The 22,445-nt window shown below is 35.9% G+C and overlaps 1 protein-coding gene across 3 annotated transcripts in view; it reads left to right on the forward strand.

Moving 5' to 3' along the window:
* Nucleotides 1-22,445, forward strand: part of LOC113501806 (dystrophin-like) — a 357,412-nt gene that overhangs the window by 287,740 nt on the left and 47,227 nt on the right. For 2 of the 3 annotated variants that reach the window (XM_026883066.1, XM_026883069.1), the window contains 3 exons: nucleotides 3,697-3,841; nucleotides 6,125-6,248; nucleotides 10,964-11,130. In XM_026883066.1, the coding sequence (XP_026738867.1) occupies nucleotides 3,697-3,841; nucleotides 6,125-6,248; nucleotides 10,964-11,130 (436 nt within the window). The remainder of the gene's footprint in view (nucleotides 1-3,696; nucleotides 3,842-6,124; nucleotides 6,249-10,963; nucleotides 11,131-22,445) is intronic. The other variant, XM_026883067.1, reaches the window with a different exon arrangement.

The following is a 22,445-nucleotide window of genomic DNA, read 5'->3' on the forward strand; positions in this document are numbered from 1 at the left end:
TGCAAAATAATCTGATTTTTATTGAACTCAAAGTCTCAATGCTGAATTTCAGTAGCGGGAGCAAAATAAAAAAATATGATTATAATACATTAATAATCAAATTTTGTTGAAAAAGTTACTTTTTTTTTTGCCTGGCCGCAGTTTTCGGGGCCCCAACGATCAGTGAATTAATCATTCAAACTTAACGACGTGTAATAAATCCGAGTTCCCGACGGGGAATCGAACCGTTGACTGTATGTACTCACTCATTAATGATTTGCCTATGTAAATCAAACTGCTTTTGTTTCACTGGACTTTTGCACTTCACCTACCTGCTATTAGAATGTTTTAGGCGGTGTGATTATAATGCAAGTTGGTATACATTGCCGTCGATGGTCGATCGCATTTGATACTATGGCTAAGAGACTCCGCAATGTATTGCAAAGAGGGTTTAAGCTACACATAGTATAAAAAATCTTGTTTCTACATTAGGTATAGACGAAGACTGACGGAAATTGCCGAATGGTTTCGGCTGAGCAGTTTCGCGAGAAGGTTTTTTGCTGCGGAAAGTTTAGAAATGGTTAGATATAAAGTAGATTTTGTATCTTGGCCCTAAACCTTTTAACCTCATTTTATGTACTTGTTAGGAATTGCAGAAGGTATTTTTGTCTGTAATGAGTTTTGCAATACAATTACAATAGATCTTTACCCAGAACTTTTAACTTATTACTTAAGCTAACTTTACTTGAAAAAGCAAAGAAGTGTGTACTGCAAACTAAATACCTTAAGATACGCAAAAGAAAATATAAAACGGTTTTTTAATTCATGATTCCTAATCCAACATACCTGGCAAATAGTCCACATCACAATAATAGTTTTCTAACCCGTTTTCTTATCCTGCCCCATAAAAACCACCACATTTAGCCATAAAATACCCCATCATACGAATATCGCCATTAAAGTGAGCGGCAACTACCGCGGTATAAACCCAGTTTTATTATCCACTTTACATGGAAGTGAAGATAAAAGTTTTATAATACACCGGTATGCTCGGTAGCGGGTTTGATTCCAGACTGGTAATAAAGTCTTTGGTTTTGGAGGTAATTTTTAACTTTTGGATGTTAATACATTGTATCTTAATAATTTGAATAGATTGGAACCGGAGTCCTTTTAAACTGCTTTTCTTTACCATAGTGTTAATCACACATATTTATTTTATTTTATTACATTAGGAAAACTTACAGCTAATAACAAAGATTGAACAAGCTTATAGCGAAACTAAAGCCAATTAAAAGTTTCCACTGATATTCAATTAAATGCGTTATATTTTTACGCCAATCTTAAAATGATAAAAATGTCGGCTTGTCAAAGTAGAGGATTTCCTATAGAAAAATAAGTTATTCAGACACTTGCTCACCTGCAAGCAAAGCATTTTGTCAAAATTGCCTGAATTCTAACCTACGTCCTTTTACTCACTAATCTGTTCATTAAACTGCTAAGTAACCACTACAAGCAATCGTCAATTGTTATGTACATATATCTCGCTATCAGTAGGACCACAACCCAATAAAACACATCTTCGATGCATGTTAGCATAAACCAGCTCTTCAGTGATATAAACACTTTTTATCACTTTACATGAACTTTACTATTCTTCAACATAAATATTTTATTATTATACGTATAGGTATAGATATATTATGTTGTCAAGTTTTATAAGGTCTTGTAGACAAATAGAGAGCGTTTCAAAAGTGTAATCTGTCACAATAATCGTTCAAATGTGACGATTTATTTCCATAATTTCGTGAATGAAGTAACAGCTGTATTCGAACTCATTGCCTTGTAGAATGTAGACTAATTGAATATTTTGAATGTCTTGGGTAGTTCCCGTTCTTGCATCGTTTTAGTATGTCGCACTTTTACTTCAACGCGGTTTGATATTCATTTCTATAGTTTCATATCCTAAGGTAAGAACGGAACCCCATTCCTGGGATACCGCTGTCTGTCACCAGTCTTAAGAACCGTGATTGCTACAAAGTTTGGTATTCTTCAATTGATTTGTTAAAGAACTCACAGAATCGCGAGTTCGACACCTAGTCGACGGGTATTTTATTAAATTGATTGATTGAAAACAATATCCTTCCACATCTAAGCACAGCCGGAATAATGTAGCCCATCAAATAAATTCCTAGTTTCACAGCGTCTGCGGTTAATCAATGATGTACCAAAAATCCCCGCATCCTGTTGCGGTTGCCCCGGCGCTCATGTTTAACTTGAGCCTGTGGTCCGGGGCAACCGGGAACATGTGGGGGGGGGGGGCTGCGGTCACCTCTGTGAGGCCACCTGGTGATCTGTGACAAACTTTGAGGATTATGGGGATAGGATGGGTTTTAATATTTACGGATGTGTTGGTGTTGTCTGTTTGGGAGCATTATGAGGATTTGAGACAGTTATTTGTGTCTGTTATGATTAACTATGAGTGCTTATATCTATGTACTTCGGTTTAGAAGCGTGTAAGATTGGATTGGTGAAGGGCAGATTCGATAGTACTTAATGCTCTATATGCGCATGTGTGCTGTAAAATTTAATAAACATACTGCCATTTATACGTGTGTCTAGTAATACTGAATTGGTATAAAAGTGAAACTGTGACCGGATATTAATGAAGACCATTAAGTTATCATACAGTCACACTATTTATAGATAGCAGTGGAATTTAATGCAGCTGAAGTAAATGATAAATGAAAAATGTATAAATGAAAACTAGAAGCTTGCAATGATTTTCCAACAAATGTAAATAACCATTCACTTCTCAGCAACGTTTTCTTTCACAAAGTTGTAAATAAGTAATAAAGTTGACAAAATCGTTACACTCCATGACTCCATGAAATTCAAAATATGTCCGAATTAACTAAACATAAAACTCGCTGCAATTTCTCGAATACGACTTAAAACTCAAGTTGCTTTTAGAGTTGGGACATGTTATAATCGATATAATTTCATCGACTATTTTTATCGTACCTATAACAGAGTGAGGAATTTAGGATTTGGGATGTTGTATTAGAATATCAAAGTACCTTGAAAAAATATTCGAGAATATTAGATTTGTAAAAATCCAGCTGATAAAGGTTGATCCTATTTTTTTGCCAAAAGAAACACGTGTCCTTTCTCACCTTCGTTATTCTTCGACACAACAACCCTTTCCCACTTAGTTTGAATAAATAAACGAGGAGTCGATATCTGTATCGCCCGTATCTCGGCTCTATAACTCGGATTTGGCGGGATCCGGGTTTCTGGCGAATTTAAACAATTGTGCGCCGCCTTTGTGAGACGGCCAAGTTTTTGAGTTATATCCTGATTCCTGGCTGCTCATACCCTTTTTGGTGTACAGCTTTATTTTATTAGGCATTTGGTTTAACAGATATATGTTTCGAGATAGCGTTTTACTTTGATTTTTGAAATCTTAATAGGATTATTGATACACTGCTTTACGTGTTTGAATAATGCAGATAAACTTTAAAGTGATAGCATTTTAAGAAAAAAATCACGTTCATATTAGAGGCCTTATGAAGGTTTTAATTTTGGCACAGATATTTATAAGTCTTAGACTTACTTAAATTGAATTCATCAAATGTATAAACCCAGAGGTTTTCATTACTTACATCCAATTTAATCATTCATTCTAAATTACTAAAAGACAATTCTCTTTTTTTTCAGAAACCGTTTGGAGAGCAACGCGGAGCACTGGTCAGCTTTACTGCTGTCGCTTCGAGAACTTACCGAGTGGGTCATCCGCAAGGAGACGGAACTGAACGCGCTCGCCCCGCCCAAAGGCGACCTGCCCGCCCTGCTGAAACAACAGGTATGAGGAAACAGACTGTTGACATGTTATTATGAGTCATTCAATGAGGATAATACTAAAAATACGGTCATCATGTCTATTCCAATGTGTGTGACGTGCCACGGGTAGGACAAGCTTCCGTAAGACTGGATCTTATCCCTGATTCTATCTTAGAATTCTAGTTCTAAGCTTAAGTCAAGTATTGGATCATTTCATCCTTTTTCAAAAATTGATTATCATAAAATAATAATTTTCGGAAGCGCTCGGTAACTTTCAGTTGTCGGCTAGGCTCACGTATAACGTGTTCTATAAGTTAGTATTATGAACTGAAACATTATGCTAGAACTATACACAGTTCTCAGTCACACATATAAAACTGTGCATAAAACAGCCACCCAATAGATACAGGCTGTTCTGACGCCCGCCGAAGCGCTAAACGACGCCATTTCGGTCACAGTTGCACCACAAAATGGTGGACCAAGCAATTCCACCGAGAGTAATTGTTTGGAACATCGAAACTTGCTCCAAATTGCTTTAAGAGCACCATTCGTATTAATAGAAATTGTTGTCAATGTGTGGGATGGAATGCTAGATAAAACCCATTCAGAATTGTTGTTCAAAATTTCATTTTTCAATTACCTTTGCTTTGCGACGCTACCCCCGAATCTAAAATAGTACCCACGGCGTCAGCAACCTCCATACAAAATAATATAATATTAAATAGTCTAGTAATACATTTCTGAACATGTATATATCATACACAAACCTTTGCCTTCATAATATCTCATTAAAAGCTGTTTTATTCATTCACATCAACCTAATTAAACCATCTTTAAGAAACTTTACGTCACTTCAAGCAGACAAATAAACACATACAATTCCTTTAATAAATCAGTATCTATATATTAATATCAAAACCAATATCCAATTAAAATGATCACCAAATAACGTTAACCTAAATGAACGTAACTCAACGTTTAGTGTAACTTGACGGGTGTCAATAATTAGACCGCACTAATCCGCGGATCGCGTCGAACAAATCAACCGCTCTGTGACGAGGTGACGCTTATGCCAATAAATACATCAGTATAGAAAGCTCAATATATCTACGAAATATTGTGGACTTGAATAATTAATAAATCATTTTTAAATGATGTAACGGTTTACTCAAGCGTATTTATCGGGGTAGCCCGACTAGTTTCGGACCTAACCGGAGTCCTTAATCATGAGCAGACGCGGCGGGATCGCGAGTCGAACTGATCGGAGTCGAGCGATCCCGCCGCGTCGCAACTGTCGTGAGAATGATTCATTATTAAATATAATAAATATAATGAAACATTCTCACGACAGTTACTATCAAAATAATCATTTTAATATCAAAAACATGTAACCGACTTTAAACAAAAAGCTACTGAGCCAAATTTCACGAAATGATGGACCGAGATGACAGCAATTTCACGTTAAATGAAAAAAAAACAATAAAATGGGTTCATCCAGTCCGAAGGTAACAATTTAAAAAATCCAACGAATTGAAAACGTCCTCTTTCTTGAAGACGTTTGAAAAAGATAGGAATTATTGGCTAGTTTAATGTGTTCACATCACCATTGTCTTTTTGTTGTGTCATTTAGTGCTTTTCTGTTTAAATCCCGGACTTATTAAACATTCTTTTATGTCTTCTTCGGGTCACTTGTTAGTTTTACTTCCTCTGTCTCCATCCACACTTACACAATTTGCATAAGACTTGACTTACCGACTTATGTTACTCTCAATTGAATTTCTTACCAGACTATTGAAAATGTATTTGAAAATAAATGCAAGTGGAACTTCTGGTTCCTCTATCAAATAATAAAACAGCCACAAAATGGCGGATTTAGTGGCGGGAATGTGTGGAATGTTAACAAGCGTTTAAGGGTACTGTAATCGGTGCTAATCGAATTTTGTGGGTAATGTACAATATAGGAACGTAGTTTTGTATGTACCTGGCACTTATGTATTATTAGATTTACCTGTGCCTTCGATGTAGATTGTATTAATGGTTATATTTAGGAAGAGTTAAAAGAAAACTTTGAATAAGTAATGTGAGGACGAAGATTTTTGGAAAATAACAATTATGTAGATTAGACCTTTTTCTGATCTTCTGGCCCATCTAAAACTTTGTGAACTTGCATATTTGCTAACTATTCTCGTTAGTAAGGACAACAATTGATCAACCATCATCATCATCATCCACTATCTACTTTATTTGACTGCTTTCTATTCTTTAATTTTGGTCAACCACCTATAACCGTGATCCTCTTTTCCAGGATGACCACCGCGCTTTCAGAAGACAGCTGGAAGACAAGCGTCCAGTCGTCGAGAGCAACCTCCTGAGCGGTCGCCAATACATCGCGAATGAACCACCTCTCTCGGACACGAGCGATACCGAAGGTTAGTAGCAACATCTGTTGGTGGAGCTGTGAACTTGAGTTTGTAGTTCGTATTTGTTTTAAAAGATGGCGCTGTTGTCAGTCGTCGTTTTTAGTGAGCAGGTTTTTTGCATGTTTCGAATAGATTAGGATCATATCCTATTTTATGAAAAGAAATTCATTAATTATCTGTATTTACTTATTTATTGAAATACATAATATGTTTTTTTTTTTCATTTAACGTTAATCAGTAAAGACAATAATTTGTTTTATTTACATTCAGTTACTCGCAATCTGGTAATAGAGAGATTTTTTTAAATAAAAATACCCAAACACAACTTTATTACGAAAATGTTTTGCACATTTAACTGGAAAACCAAACAAAGCCCGTGTGACCAACTAACTCGTTTCCCTTAAAAACTACGATTAGAATGGAAATGAAAAACATGGAATGGATTCCGCTCCGTGCGCCGCTCTACCAAATACAAATTCCACCTGCCGTATACACAACATCAATATTCAAAAATCTACAACTCGAAATAGGTCAACAGAGGAACTAGTTTCAGGATATTCCTACTTAACTAGCGGACTATTAAACATGATGAATAAAACAGTCAAGTGATAGTCGGACTCACGATACAGAGTGTTCCGTTCAAATTAGGCTAAAGATTTGATTTGATTTGATAAACAAATCGTTTAGATGATAAATACGTTTGTAAGTTTCAGTAAAGGAGTCTAAAATAGGTACTCTATTCTTTGCGAACTCAGCAAGTCTTTAACTCTGAAGTCCCACTCCTATAATTATAAATAACATTTTATTAATACACGTTAAAGGTACTAAATCTGTAACTACGATCATACCAATCCCCGTAGGAAAAGAAGAACAAGAGACCAAAATAAAATCCACAAGAACAAAGCAGAAAAACGCAAAGAAACAGCTCCATTGACAAACAACTACCTTCGTCATTGCATATCTCATTTCCATTGTCAGCAACACTCCTGTAGATATAGATAATGCGTCTGAAATCTGTCCGAGTGTACGTCAAAGCGCATTGTTCCGCACTAGCGCCGGTTCACACCTTGATTGCCGCCTGACACCGCCTGCTATTTGCATATTTGATGCCCGACGTTATTGAGACGCTGCCCATTCAGCTTCGCCAACTGTGTTTGAATATGAATTTAATTTAGATTTAACTTTATACATGGATAGGAGTTGTTCCAGGCTTTCAATTTTCGGATATAATTGAAATAGTGGACGCATATCTAGAATCTCAAATGGTGTAATTCAAAAATCGTGTAAGCCAACAAAAAGCTAAAAGCAAAACAATAAACAAGGAACAACAATGCAGTACAACGAAAATTCTAACACCAAAACGCCGTATCACAAAAGCGCAGCTCAACAAAGCAGTGAACAAGTGAATGAATGAACGAGTGAACGCAATTAGAAGCGTACCGGCCGCGCTAATTGCAAATTCCGTGCGGAGCGGCTCAATCAATATAGTTTGCATTCACAAGGTGATAGCAATCGGCTAGCGGCAATCAATCGGCAGCTGCAGTGATTGATTGCGCCCGACGATTATGTTTTTAAGCGGTCAGCGATGGAGGGTTAAGTGCGCTTTGATGATTATTCAATGTTTTGTGGCCTCGTGTGGATGTCCGATGGATTAATGTGTGATTTGCTGGAATACGAAATCGATATGAATTAATTTATAACGCATTAGTCATATATCAAGAAAAACTAACTAAATCTAAACATATGCATCCCTTGCAGTGTCATAGTCATTTAACTTGAAAAATCAATGATACCATAAAAATCATAATGAATGAGAACAAGAACCAGAACAAAATAACTATCGAAAATTACGTTGTAATAAATATAATGAGGGCAGATAAGGTGTATCATAACCATAACAATGAACTAATAATACACGTCTACAGGTTGTCAAAAACAAATCACACAAACATTAATTAATATCATCACTATTACCACCCCGAAGGCAAATTGGCAACTCAAAATGTAAATTAGCAGCCGATACAACACGTCACTCAAGTTCGCAAGCTAAATGCCAGTTTACCGGCATTATAATTGGCAAGCTGGCAAGTGCTGAGCTTACGTCCATGCGATAGCTGCCAGTTGCCAGTCTTGAGAGATGAACGAAGGATTAAATGCCTGTCGGTCTTGCTGTTTCGGGGAGGATGCCTCTGTTTTCCTAAATTGACTGGCACTTGCCAAATACTGTCGTATGTTTTAGCTAATTGGCTCTCTTTGTCAAACCTGAACTGTTATGTGAAATTTCAGGCGTGAATGTTCTATGAAGAATTACTGTAAGAAGCATTAAATACATCATAATTTACTCCAAAACGGTTAATACTAAAGATAAATCTAACACGTAATAACAGTTATTTCCCATTGAAAGCGATATCATAAATAACACAGCTAGAAATCAAACTTATATCTATAAAGTATCCGGGCGTTCGTAGCCGTCCGTTACGGCCATTGGTTAACTCGTAAATTTGAAAACAGGACCTCCCGGGGAGCCAATGAGGAACGATTTGGACATCGACGTTTGACCAATTCCATCATTTTTATCGAAGAATTAAAGACGAGAGGTTGTTTTATTTGCTGCTAATGGACTGCGAATTATATTTTCATTTTGAAGGATCGAGTTCATTGGACTTGGGAATTTGTTGATTGGTATTTTTTAGCATTCATGTTTTGATTTGGGTCGGGAAGGAATTTTGATAAGCGAAAGTAATGAAAAGTTTGCCATAATAGCAATTAACAGTTCTACACAAATTCAACCATCAACCTAACAACTCTCTCGGTTTAGTGCTAAACATTGATCTGTTCAATGTTGCACAATCCAACATAAGTAATACATCCCAATATTCATTTTAGCTACCTAAAATTTCCGACCCACTTCATTATTTTCTAATCTGACTTACGGGCAAAAATTCTTCCCCATCCGTACTGAAAAATTCAAACATTCCACATCCATGTACTGTATTCAATATTTCAGGATTACATTCCCCCAAATCCGTTCCCAAAAATTCCTCGCGAAAGCCGCATCAGCCAAAAATGTAGGAAACTAGTGACAGGAAAAAAGTCGGATAAATTCGTAAGTCGATTGGCGTGGCCGCATCTACCGGAGCTGAGTGCTTCTGAAGCCCTGTTTCGATGACAAATACTTTTCGTGCCTAGTTATATATTATGTTGTGTTGTTGTAAGGGTATTTTGTTTGAAGGTAAATATTGGATGGTGTCTTTAAGATTCGGGAATTTTACGGCTATGCAGGCTGAATGTTTTGTAGGTATAAATATGTGCTGTTTGTTTTTAAAGTTTTGTTAATAAATTTCAGGCTTATGATTGGCTTAAATCATAAGCCTGAAATTTATCTTTTAACAAACAAACTATGTTTAAAAGCTTCAAAAAAAGATCATCTATTTCTGCAACTAAAATCTAGACGTCGTCTGGGAGAACCTTCAGCTTTAAATTTCATAGTTTCATAAAACAGAACTACGCAATTTTATATTGAAATGCGATGCTAACTAAATTACTGAACCGTTATAAGAGAAAAATGTTGCAAGATGAGAAAAAAAATGAAAATATTCGGTCGAAAGCTCCGCGGACGACGAGTGCCTCGTTTGAATCCGTGCGCTAGTGACAAAGCGAGTGGACTTGAAAGCCTACTGGTTTCATAAAAATATTCCTGCTGTTTGCGGCTTGTTTTTATGAGAGGCTTTAATGTATTTACAGGTTAGGAGGTCATGTATGGACAGTGGACGTGCTTCTGAATTAATTTGACAGAAATAAATAAAAAATATATTTTTGAGAGCTTTTTGCTGGATCAGCAATTTACTTTAGATTTGATACAAACGAGGACAATGTAGAAATAACTGCATTTCAAATGGGGTGAAACATTCAGGCTTAACAAAATAGAACTCAAAACAATTTGGTTAATATATCACTAACTAATAGAAGTGCTTAACGTAATAAAGCTATCAAAGCAGACTACCAAAATCTTGAAATGTTTCAACTCTACGATCTACAGTACAACAACAATCTCGTATAAACTGGTCAAAAATTCCTATTGGCTGAAATTTCAGGCGCAAACTATGCCAGTGCAATTTCTCAAGTGAATGTTGAGGAACTCACGATGTGGAAATAACGATGTAATTATTAAATTCCCACCCCTTTTTCGCCGCGGCTCCGCTTGACTCTCACGCTCTAGATATTGAGGGCTCGGAGTGCGGCCTTCGAGCATTCGCGACTCACAAGTGACGCTGACATGTTTATTTTGGATTTTTAAATTAAATTGCTCTGGTAATGCTGGTTGGAATGTTTTTTTGTGAAGATGGTGGTGGTTTTGGGGAAAGTTAGATTTTATTTTGAGTACTTTTCGAAATTCTTGAGTAGAAAGGTACTTATAAACATAAGGTAGATACTATAGACAGATAGAGTTGAAAGCAAGTGGCAAAAATGGGATGACGTCGTAATCTTACTCCTTTCCATTTACTACTTTAGTTTCAAGATCTGCATATGACAAACGGTGACACATCCATAAATCATCCGAAGCCTACCAAATGATCATTATCAATAGAAAAGCATCCTCTTTTTCGAATTGTTCATAAACAAGAACACTGATTACTTCTTACAATTTATTTATGTAGAAGCACCCGACCAAATTTATTTATTTCAACCAGAAATAATTCTCATCATTTCCATCTTTGGTCCAGCAGGTCGCGACAACGAAGGTGACTCCCGAGGCTACCGGTCCGCGGAGGAGCAGGCGCGAGAGCTGGCCCGCTCCATCCGCCGCGAGGTCGCCAAGCTGGCTGACAAGTGGAACACGCTGGTAGACCGCAGCGACGCCTGGGGACGGTGCCTTGATGACGCTGTGCAGGTAAGGATTTGTGAAGATTACCTTCAAATTCTGAATGAAAAGGTCTTGTTTTTTTTTAAAGAGGCGTTTTCCAGGCGCTTCCAAAACGTTACAGTGGGTAATGACTCTAGGTGCACGGATCTCGATTAAGGTCTAGAACGCTTTAACTATACCTTACCTCAGATATTGAGCAGTTCTCTTAAATTTAGTAATTTTAAATGGATAGGATAATGGGAGCTTTAAAAAGCAGTTTGAAATACAAATCATTTGCTGTTGCATGTGGCAGCAATCCACTCGCCTTATTTTCTGCTCACGCCCTCTAAATTTTTTAGTTGACAACTCTATTCAAGTCGATAGCTTTTAAGCCCGAAACAAAACACAGATGGCGTTACTCAACGCTTTTATCTCGTTTCAAAGACTTCACACAAAGCCGTCTAGCGGATGTCCGGAGTAAAACACAATATTGTGATGATTCTATGAATTAGCTGTACAGCATAATCAAAACGCTGACTCATGAAACATTTAGGGAGGTCAATGAACTCGATTATTCTGTGAATTGAAGTTTAAACACACACATAGGTACTTCGATATTCTCATATAAGTAAATTAGGAATCGTAAAATTAGTGTCGTTATTATAACTGTATTGTAAAAAGCAAGAGAACATACAGTAATGAGAAGTATTATTTTTTACACGACAAGAGATACTTTACATTTGCTATATCGTTAAAATAGCTGTTGCCCGCGACTTCGTCCGCGTGGTTAGAAGATATAAGTTATGATTTATACCTTTAGCTTTATATATTAGTATAGATTAAAAATTCGCATACATTTTGGATTCCCTTTATAAACCTTGCATGATAAACATACATACAAACATATTTCTAGAGATTAATATCCTAAACCGGGCTTCTAATAACATATTACGACACTGCACGTCACTCTGATTGCCCCATAACTTCACTCACATGCACACCGCCAAGCAGAATTACCATGAATGACATTTGTGTCCTAAATCTGTGCGGTGTAGCAATAAAGTAGGAAGTGATACAATGGAAGTTAATGCTCGCCTCCCGGCGCCGCTCACGCCTCGCCCTGAATAGCCGCGACTCAATCAACTAGCTAACAGAGATGTGTGGCACTGGAAGTGCTTGGGTTTGGTACTAGAGGTCTCTGAATTTGTTATTTTGAATTAAAGATTTGTTGTAAAGAGAAGATTGTCGTAATAGTGTATTGAGAATATGATCCAGGTGCAGTTGAATAGAAAAATAATGCTGGAAATGGTGAGGGACTTTGTTTACGCACTATCAATGTTTATTTATTGAAAATATACAATATCGGTTAAAGTTAAATTTCTTATATCACAAGCAAATATTTATGCTTCAACATTATTATTCCTCTGACAAACTATCCTTTGAACGGTTTTAATTTCGTCTACTTCAAGATCAAATACTCCCCAAACCGCACTCAGCATTGAATCAAGAGTACGCTTCGTATCGCTTCCAGTATGCACTGATGTGCGTCACAAGGCGCGCCTACTGCGTTAATTGTCGTCAATAGTGTCAGGATTCGCTTCACAATGATCTGATAGTGTTGGTATGTCGGTATGTCTGATCGAATGCGACACTCCACTCCCTGTCTCTTCGTTAATTTTGGTTCAAGTATTTCCGTCTGGCGCCAATATGGCACAAATATTTGATCCAACCTGATGATTATCCACGGTTTTATTTCAGAATGTAAAATCTGTGTGGCTACCGTTTTAAGGAAATGCAACATAAAATTAATTCGAAGTTCCGATTATGATAATATTGTCCAGTAATTATCCCACTTCATGAAAAAGACTGCTTTATCTCTTACGATGATTCGTTCCCAATTTTTGTTTGGGTATTTCTGCTTATTGGGCTTTTCTGCAGCTGTTTCTCCTCCCATCGATTGCCAGTAGTTTTAAATAAAAAAAACTCGCATAACAACCGCTCAGATAACACACAGTCAAAAATAATCTTCAAGAACTTAAACACGGTTACAAACATGATCCTGAAAGCATACCTACATAATATCAGCTTCCAAATTCCAAAGCTCATTTATGTCAACCATTACAATGTACACATTACTATGACAACTTACTCTCATGTCAGTAGCTCGTACTCTCGGTGCACTATGGCTGCAGGCAGTCGGTTGAACGGCAGCGCGCGTCACAGCCGCTGCGCTCACACAAAAGCTTGCAGATCGACTCGCATAGGGTTGCCAAGTCACCGAACCTTGTAGTCGGACAGACCTGCCTGTTTGGTTCGGACATTTAGCGAAGAAATATTAAAAAATAGAACACATGCAACTAATCTTACAGAAAATAAATCCTTATGCGATAGTCTAGACAACCAAACTAAGAAACTACGTATATCTGAACCTGAACTAAGTTATGAAGTAACACACTATAACTATGAATACCTATTATTTTAAATTACTCTTCTATACATGGTAACATAATAACTTTAAAAAGCCGGAGACCCTACATTATTGAAGGTTTTGAGTATTCAAAAAATTGTTTGTAAAGTCAATCTAGCAGTTATTACCATAAAGCTTATAAGATTGTAATGAAATACAAATAAAATCGAATGCTTGTCAGTCTTACAAAATTCACACAACATCAAAAAGCCTAATTGTATACCATATTTATACTTCTGCGTGGCAGCCCTAGACCCGCGTCGCGTGCTTACTGACACATTGTTCGCCCTGCTTACTGCCTATGGCAATTATAGAAAGACTGTGATTTATCATTTCTGGCTAGGATTACGTTAAGTCAAGTAAAAGATAATACGGATTATATTATATGGTTACTCTCGCCTATAGACTTAATTTTAGCTAGTTATAATAGTCGATATCTCTTTACTACTAGGAAGGTTACTAGGAAAACCTTTGGATAAGTTGACTTTCTCCATGCTGTATCTCATGAACAGTGATTGCCATACAGTACAAATTTTCACACATGATTGCTATTCTGTTGCCGCTGTAACAACAATTACTAAATATAAAGGTCGAGATTGTTGTTTAAACTAGTCAATTTGTGGATATCCACCCTAAAATAATAAAACAGCCAAAGATAGATCTGGATGGCCTACAATTAAGGAGGCCTATGTCCAGCAGTGGACGAATATGGGCTCTGAACGAACTCTGTTAAAACGACAACAATACAAACTGCCCGCCAAGGATAGGGCAGCAGGTGTTACGAATAATAAATCAAGAACTGTTTGAATCCTGGCTTGAAATTATATTATTAGCACGTAAACCTGGATAAAACTGAGAATAAACAATAGTTTAACGTAACTTCATCTCTATTTATAAACTTTTTTAAATAAAGCTTGCCAAGTACGATTCGGACTTGAACTCGACGGGTTCCGTACCATTAAACATAAATTTATTTATTTGTTGTGATACGGCTACAGAAATATACTCTCGGGCTTGTAACTTCTCATTGCCTTCAGAGCGTGACGTCCCGGGTTCGATGCCGGCAATAAATCACTGGAACTATTTTAATTACGCAGACGTCCACTGAAGTTTCCGATGTGGCAAACATAAGTTTATGTTGCAAGGATGCAAATAAATTTCACTTATGTACTATAAGATGTTAAACTTAGGTTAGTTTTAAAATAAACATATATTATTATAGCAAAGGACAGGCTCTCTGCTCTCCTGGGCGCCTATTTAGGCGATTACTAATAAGGTTTGATCTTGGAGTATTCAAACTACAAAGAAACATCCAATATTATTTATTTGCTCTGATTTAATTTGTTTGCTCATTAACCTAGTTAATTATTTTCTTTGAAATCCTACCTTTCCTTTAAGAACTGTGAAACAAATAAAAAACGCGGCTCAGAGAATTTTGTAAAAATAAGCTAATTTTAAAAAACACATCATCTGTTAAAATTTTATCTATAAAGCTTTTACGGTTCATGAGATACAGCCTGGTGAGAGACATACGGACAGACAGCGGGACTGACTTCGGTTTTACTCTTTGGGTGGGCAACCCTAAAACATTACAGATCGAATTCCAAGCGCTCTCCAGACAATATATTCAAACAGTTTCTAAATCCAGAAAGATAACGTTTATGTCTAGACCAATTTCCAGGCTAGTCCGGTATTCTGTGACGATGTTAGCACTAATCTATGTATATCGGGTTGCTTAGCATTTTGCCGATAACAATACGAGGCGGTTCGTTACCGACGTCGTTATGCGACCACTTGCGATGAGTGCTAGTGTTGTTACCGAGGAATCGATAAAAATATCGATATTTTTTGCGTTGAAATCGCGTGTGAATGTACTCGTAACACTGAATAGAGACAGAAAGTTATATCTTGATTATTGATGAATACAAAAACGACTCTCGCACTATGTAATGTAATCCTTGTTTCGAAGGCTTTGTCACAAACATTCTAGTAACATGTGTGTACCTAACACACAGAAACCCAGAGCCAGAACTAGTATTCCGGGATCATGAAACTGATAATATACTTTCTTCAATATTTGTAGGTTTTCTAATTTTTCTAGATTAAGTCTAACCAAACTTGTACTTTACATATTAAATAATTACGTCACGTCACGATCTGATCAATTATTTGAAACAATGCGATTGAATGTTGCACAGAATTAATCATTGATCAAGTTAATTAATACATACATCTTTTAGTGCTTGCTCAGCTAATCTTGATTACGTGACGTTGTGCATAGTGAGGTAAGTGAGAGCGTGATCATACAGCCTTCTATGATTTCATGTTGTCTCTTGGTACTATAATTATACAGTTAAAATATGATAAATGAGCAAGAACGTATGTAGATAATAATTAATCAAATAAAGACAAAAACACTTCATGTTCTCCACGCGTTTCAAATAAATAAAATAGCAATTGCATAAAGCATAAGTAAATAAAATGAATCTCATCGTATTCAACGAAGTGACGCCTTAATCCGCGACCCACTTCCATGCCGATGCATCTGAAAAGTATCGATATCGATAATATTAATTAAAACAATCCCATCCCTACATAAAAGATTCAGGGAACCGTTCTCGTTAGCGGCGATCGGTTCAATCCGTTACAAATTGTCATATTTTTTATCTCACTTTCTTTTCATATCGCGGATGAAACGGTAATATCGACATTTGCTGAAACATTATAATTAAGATTATATAATCGGATTCATGGATATGTATTTGTTTTGATTTGAATTTCTTTCTGTAACGGGACTTTTCTGGGTTTTAGAAATTGATATAATCGTACTTACTACATTCTATTATTTCACTCTATGGTGTTTAAAATCCCCATTTTAAACACCATTTATGGGTCTCAAAATGCCTTGATGTTTCAGTATGCAATAACCACTTTATTGTCTTAATCTTGTCATTGTATATTCAAACTTTAATATTAACATAAATATTATGAACTTGAATCACTTAAAATCAAATTGACACATTGAAGTCTTACAATACCTATTTCTGAAACAGAGTAATACAAACATTCACATTCTGAAAATCAAGTAGGAACTCTCGCAATATTTTCCTCCAAATTTACTCAACATTTTCCAATAAAATCCATATTTGAAATAACTTCCGCGCGGGATACCGATGTACACCATCGTTTCGAATGGACCGCATTATAAATTCAATTCTATTCTATTCGGGACGGGCGGCCATACTTCCAACCCTATGACGTCACGTTTTTATTTGAAAAATTGTGTTTGCAGTTTTTAAGTGCTTTCAAAATATGGAATAAAAATGTCGCGGAATAAAGTTGTGCTGTGTTTACTCTTTTAGTGCTTTTGTATTGGTTTGTGGATGTCAATGTATGGAAACGAATTTGTTGTGGACTATGTAAATATATTAGTTTTAAGTTTTTAGATAGGTAGGTTGCTAATGCTCGGGTATTCAAGAATTAGTCACCAGCGTGCAATGTTTGATCCTCGCCTGAGACTAACATTATTATGACTCATATTATTAGATAAATTCCCTATTCTTCTTTATAAAGTTATATAAAGTAATTTAAGAAAAAATAGATTTTTGTGTAAATTAACATTTTCTCTATTGACCAAGTGCCTTAAATTGTGTTAAATAGTCATTTCCAACAAAAGCTTTTTAACTTTAAAATAGAGCTGAGACTCAACGTATGCACGCTCCAGTATTCGATCAATCTCTAATCCATCTTCTGCTCCAATCTTGTCGTCACCATTTTAATCTTTCTACAACAGTCCACTGCCTACCCCCTACAACAATGTAATACATATAATAAAAATAATCCAGCACATTAATAAACAGAGCTATCCTGGCCCTACACGATCAGCACTCGTGCTAATGTATGCGAGGACACGGCGCGTCTGCGGGCTACGGTGACCATGATGCATGGGACCGCTGGACAGGGATAATGTAGCTTAGTGCAGAGGCCTCACAAACTATGGCCAGATTACTTGTGTTTGAAGATTCGTGCAATATTATTCAAGAGTTTACAAACGTAATGTAATCTGCGAGTATGAGAAAAACAGAAAGCAGAATGCATTTTTATAATTGTTGGAAATTCAAAGAAATAAGGGAGGGTAAAATATTGATTTCATCATCATTATCATCCACAGCCTTTTTCCTCCCACTGCTGGGCATAGGCCTCCCCTTTCTCGTGCTAATTTCTAAGGTACTGTGTCAACCACATCAAGACTCGACACTAACCTTTAATTTTTCTTTACAATGTGTTATTTTTTTATATTCAATTTTAACGCCATTTGTAGATCATCTGGCCCATTGCATCGAAATTGTTATTTTAAAAGTGATGAGTCAATTATTTTTGTGTCTTATGCGAATGGTAGAACATTCGCATAAGACAAAAATAATTGACTTTTTCTATATGAAATAAATTTGCTATTAATTACTTGAACTCATGGAGCCCCTACTTCCAGCCTACGTAACTAAGCGAGTACAGCAGAACCGTGACTTCGCAAGGGAATTTTTTGTACACACGGTCACACAGTTTGTATATATTGCTCTAATTGATATACCGTGTAACTGACGGATTTGTTTGGCCGCCTGTACGCCTGTTGATACCCTTGATGGAGTGGGTTTTAGCTAAAACTGCTGAATAAATACGTCCCGCTAAAGTGTGGGCTTAGATTCGGGTTTTTGATGCGTATTTTTTGATGTTTGATAGATTTGGTTTAGAGTTTGGAAGGTATACAAAAAAGATAAAGTGGTTTTTTAGCATATAATAAATGTGGCTTAGGTAGGTGTTCATTTTACTAAAATAGAAGAATAAATAAATGCGATTAACATCACATACATTGTTCTGAACGCAAAGTACGTTGCTAAAGCACTTGTGTTTTGGAATTCAGATACGACAAAGGTACCACAAACACCCAGACGCGAGACAATGTAGAAATATGATTTTTTTCATTGTCCCGACCAGGGATCGAACCCGGGACCTCAGAGCTAGCGACACCTTGAAACCGGTGCATACGCCACTCGACCACGGAGGTCGTCAAATTATAAGTACCAGATAAAATAAAAATTCAATACTCTTCTTGCAATATGTACATTAGTTAATTTTAAAACAAAAACCTTCGCAGTTCTCACGGTGTGGTCAAAAACTCAGAATTAAAAAATATCTGCAGATAAAAATAACAGCACTGCCACAGCTGATATGACGCAAAACTTATAACCATAAATACAAATAAATATCCTTTTAATAAACAAATGATGGTCACTGCAGCAGTGAACGACAATAACACTGTATGCAAATTAAATAAATCCTAAATTTATGTAAACACCAAAAATGAATTTGAACCAATATTTGTGGTTTACCCACTGCATTTATATCGCGAACGAAATTAATTATTCTTTGGCGAAAAACTTTCCAATTTTCAACCTTATTCAGTCGCGTTAAGAACTAGGTTTGTTATAAAGGAGTTATAACACTTTTTCGCGGTGCTCGCACGTTGAAATGTTATTAAAATAAATCGTTCTGCGGTCTCCGCTTTCTGCCGTGTTTTTGGCGAAAATATTTGGCGTTTTTCTGTATTTCACTTGAAACTGCAAATGGTACTTTATCTGTTGCGACGGCATGTTTGTGACGAATTTAATTAACTTTCAAATGTATTCAGAGTTTAATTAAAATACTAATGTTGATTGGGATTTTGTGGGAATTGTGGGTCAGAGGTTGTCGTGACGAGGGTCCAAAGATTGAAGAAACTATACATCTGTTGTCTGTTAGTTAGACTTAAATAACATTATTTGTGATTAGAAATTTATGTGAAGATAGATGAATAGTTTCTTGACCAATTGAACCAGTAAACTGGTAAACTTATAAAGAGATACACGCTGGAATCAAATTCATGAATTCAAGATCTGTATAATTTCGAACGCTTAACAAATAAATAGCAGGGGTTGAGTATTGAATAAAAATTGACGTTTACTTTCAAATAATTAATATAACTCATAATTATTATATTATAACGGTTTACTCACGCGTATTTATCAGAATGAACTGACTAATTTTGAAGCCAACACAACTCCTTTAAGCATGATTAGTTCTAACTGACTAAAATGATCGCCTCAAAAAAAATATTAAGTATATCAGCTAATTTGATCTTCATAACCTTACAGACTAATCAAAGTAAGTATCTACCTTAAAACGTTGAACCTGGATCCAGTAAGTAACAAATCTAGTCTGGTCCACATTGTGGTCACAAAGTATATGACTTAGAATCACGGACCGTTGCACTCTCATCCCGAGACTTTAATACCAGTAAAATGTATAACGATCCCGTTTTAGCGACACTACTCCATGTCCTGGGATTGCATCCTGGAAACATTGTATGTGATTGTGTAGCAACTGTTATGACATATCGAATGGCTTTTAGTTTGTATGAAAAGTTTTGAAGCATGCAAACATAAAAAAAACCGGTCAACTGCGAGTCGGATTTGCGACACTTAGGATAACATAAAGATACACTTATGAAGTATTTTATTTTTAACAAAAAATTATTACATATTTAAGCTTTTTTTTACTAACCCCTATGGACATTATATTTTTATTTTCCTTATTTATTTTTAAGTTATACGGTTCTGATTTTACCCTTTGAGTTTTGTACCCAAAGGGTAAAATCAGAACCCAAAAATCTGATCCAAAAAGACTGCTTTAAGAGTTACTGTTCTCTTCGTCTTCACTACGAAAGGGGACTGGACGTTACATCCCGTTGCACCATATAACTAAACTAGTGCAATCGTACACATCTACCATCAATTGATCACACAAACAAAACCGATCAGAACGGAAAAACTACGCAATAAAACTATTGAGCAATCACCCAAATAAAAAAAACGGAAATAACAGACGGAACCGGGATCTAAACTAGTACATATAAATCTATATATAACTGCTCCACTTTTATATGTTCACGTACGAATCACATTCCAATAGTTAATGTCCCTTGTGCTCAATGAACGTTGCAGTTGCGCGCGCGCAGCTAAGTGACAGATATACGGGGGACGGCGCCGGCGCATGCGCACTGCGCATGACTCGAATACGGAATTATTTAGACTGTCGATTTAGTTTTGCGGTTGTCGTTATGAGTGTAGTTTTAATTTTGATTGTTGTGTGAAGCCAACTATGGTTGATAAAAACACACAAGGTAGCTTCGAAGTGAAAATAATTTTAAAATAGTTATTTAGTAACCTTGGATGAAAAGTAAAATTTTAATCTTGAGTATAGTTGTTAATATTTCTGGTCATTTAAAACTTCTTTGAATGAGAAGTTGGTCTTCCCATGCAGATATCCTTACGATGATAGATCTGCATTCAACAAAAAAAAAAAACATAACAGTATCTTTTTTGACTGTATGTCTCTACATCATCAAAATTACTCTTTACAATGTTCAAAATCAAGACATTAAAATTTTGTATGACCGGACTCTATCTACACGTTATAAAATGAAATACGGTATAAAGCCAGCGTGCCCACAGCCTTACTTATTAAGTTATGACGTATGGGCAGTTACCAACATTGTGTTACAAACAATGCGCGTTACAATGTAAACCATGGTTCTTACACCATCAGCTTTCAGAAGAAAGTTATTTGATCCTAATTTAGGAATTAAGTTTCAGTAAAACTTGATATTTATAGTTTTATTTATTAACACAGTTTGGTATTATTTGTAGTCAAGACAAGTGTAGTGGTATGATTTATAATTTATATGATTAAACTTATAGACTAACTGTCAAAAAGACAATGTTACACGCATCACAATTTTATTTACATATACTTATAAAACTTATTATTAATAATAATGTTATAAAGCTGAAGGGTTTGTTTGTTTAAACGGTCCAATCTCAGGAACGAATGCTCCGATTTCAGGCATCATTGAAGAAGAATAGGCAAAGAGCTTTTTGTCCTGCAGTGGTACAGGAAAGCTGGAAGACAAAAAGATTTAAGAACTATCTTCATAACTAGCTTTCACATCATTCAATAGTCATTTCAAACTTTAACCCACGATTTGTAAACTCTACAAAAAGCATTTTACTTATTCTTGAATATCTTCTTTCCAGGTAAGCCCAGATTGAGATACATAACATCAGGTACTGCAATAACATTTACGGTAAGTACTAAACAGTCGATAAATAATGAAACGTCTTCCGTTGCGCGCTTAATCAAAATGATTTATATTTATTGCAATATGACGGCGCAATGAACAGTAAATATTTTCTATTCACGTTTCGTTTCAGAGTTATAGACTTAACGTTGTGAGGAGTATTAACAGCTTGTGTTTGTATACATGTATGAAAGATGAGTTTTGTTAGTGAATGGTTGAATTTCATGTTCTTACCTAGATTTTGAGATATGAATTTCGTTTTATATACTATCTATGTCCTACATTTGCACTTGTCTTAGGGAACTTTCTGACTAGATAGATAATTAACTAGTTATATGTTTTTATGTTAGATATTTCTCTAACATATTTTTGAATGAAATTAAACTGATAGTGTCGTATTATAATCAAACGAAGGATAGATTATAAGATCTTAAAATTCTTCATAATTAATTAGGATATGAAAAAAGTCACGTAAAATCTCTCCTTTTCAGCTGAATCTAATATCTGAACCCACCCCTAATATATGTAGTTTATTAATAGGCAAAACAATAATTCTCTTTAAGACACCTAAAAATGTTTGCTACATTTTAAACTACCGTAATTCACCCAAAGCCATCTTAAAACCTTCAATATCAAATTTTCTATCTATTAAATCAAGACCAGTCTACAACCCCCCCCCCCCTACCCCAGTCACCATGAAGGTCCTATCAGCACCACACATGC

This window comes from Trichoplusia ni, chromosome 16 (assembly GCF_003590095.1).
Source record: "Trichoplusia ni isolate ovarian cell line Hi5 chromosome 16, tn1, whole genome shotgun sequence".
Lineage (NCBI taxonomy): Eukaryota > Metazoa > Arthropoda > Insecta > Lepidoptera > Noctuidae > Trichoplusia > Trichoplusia ni.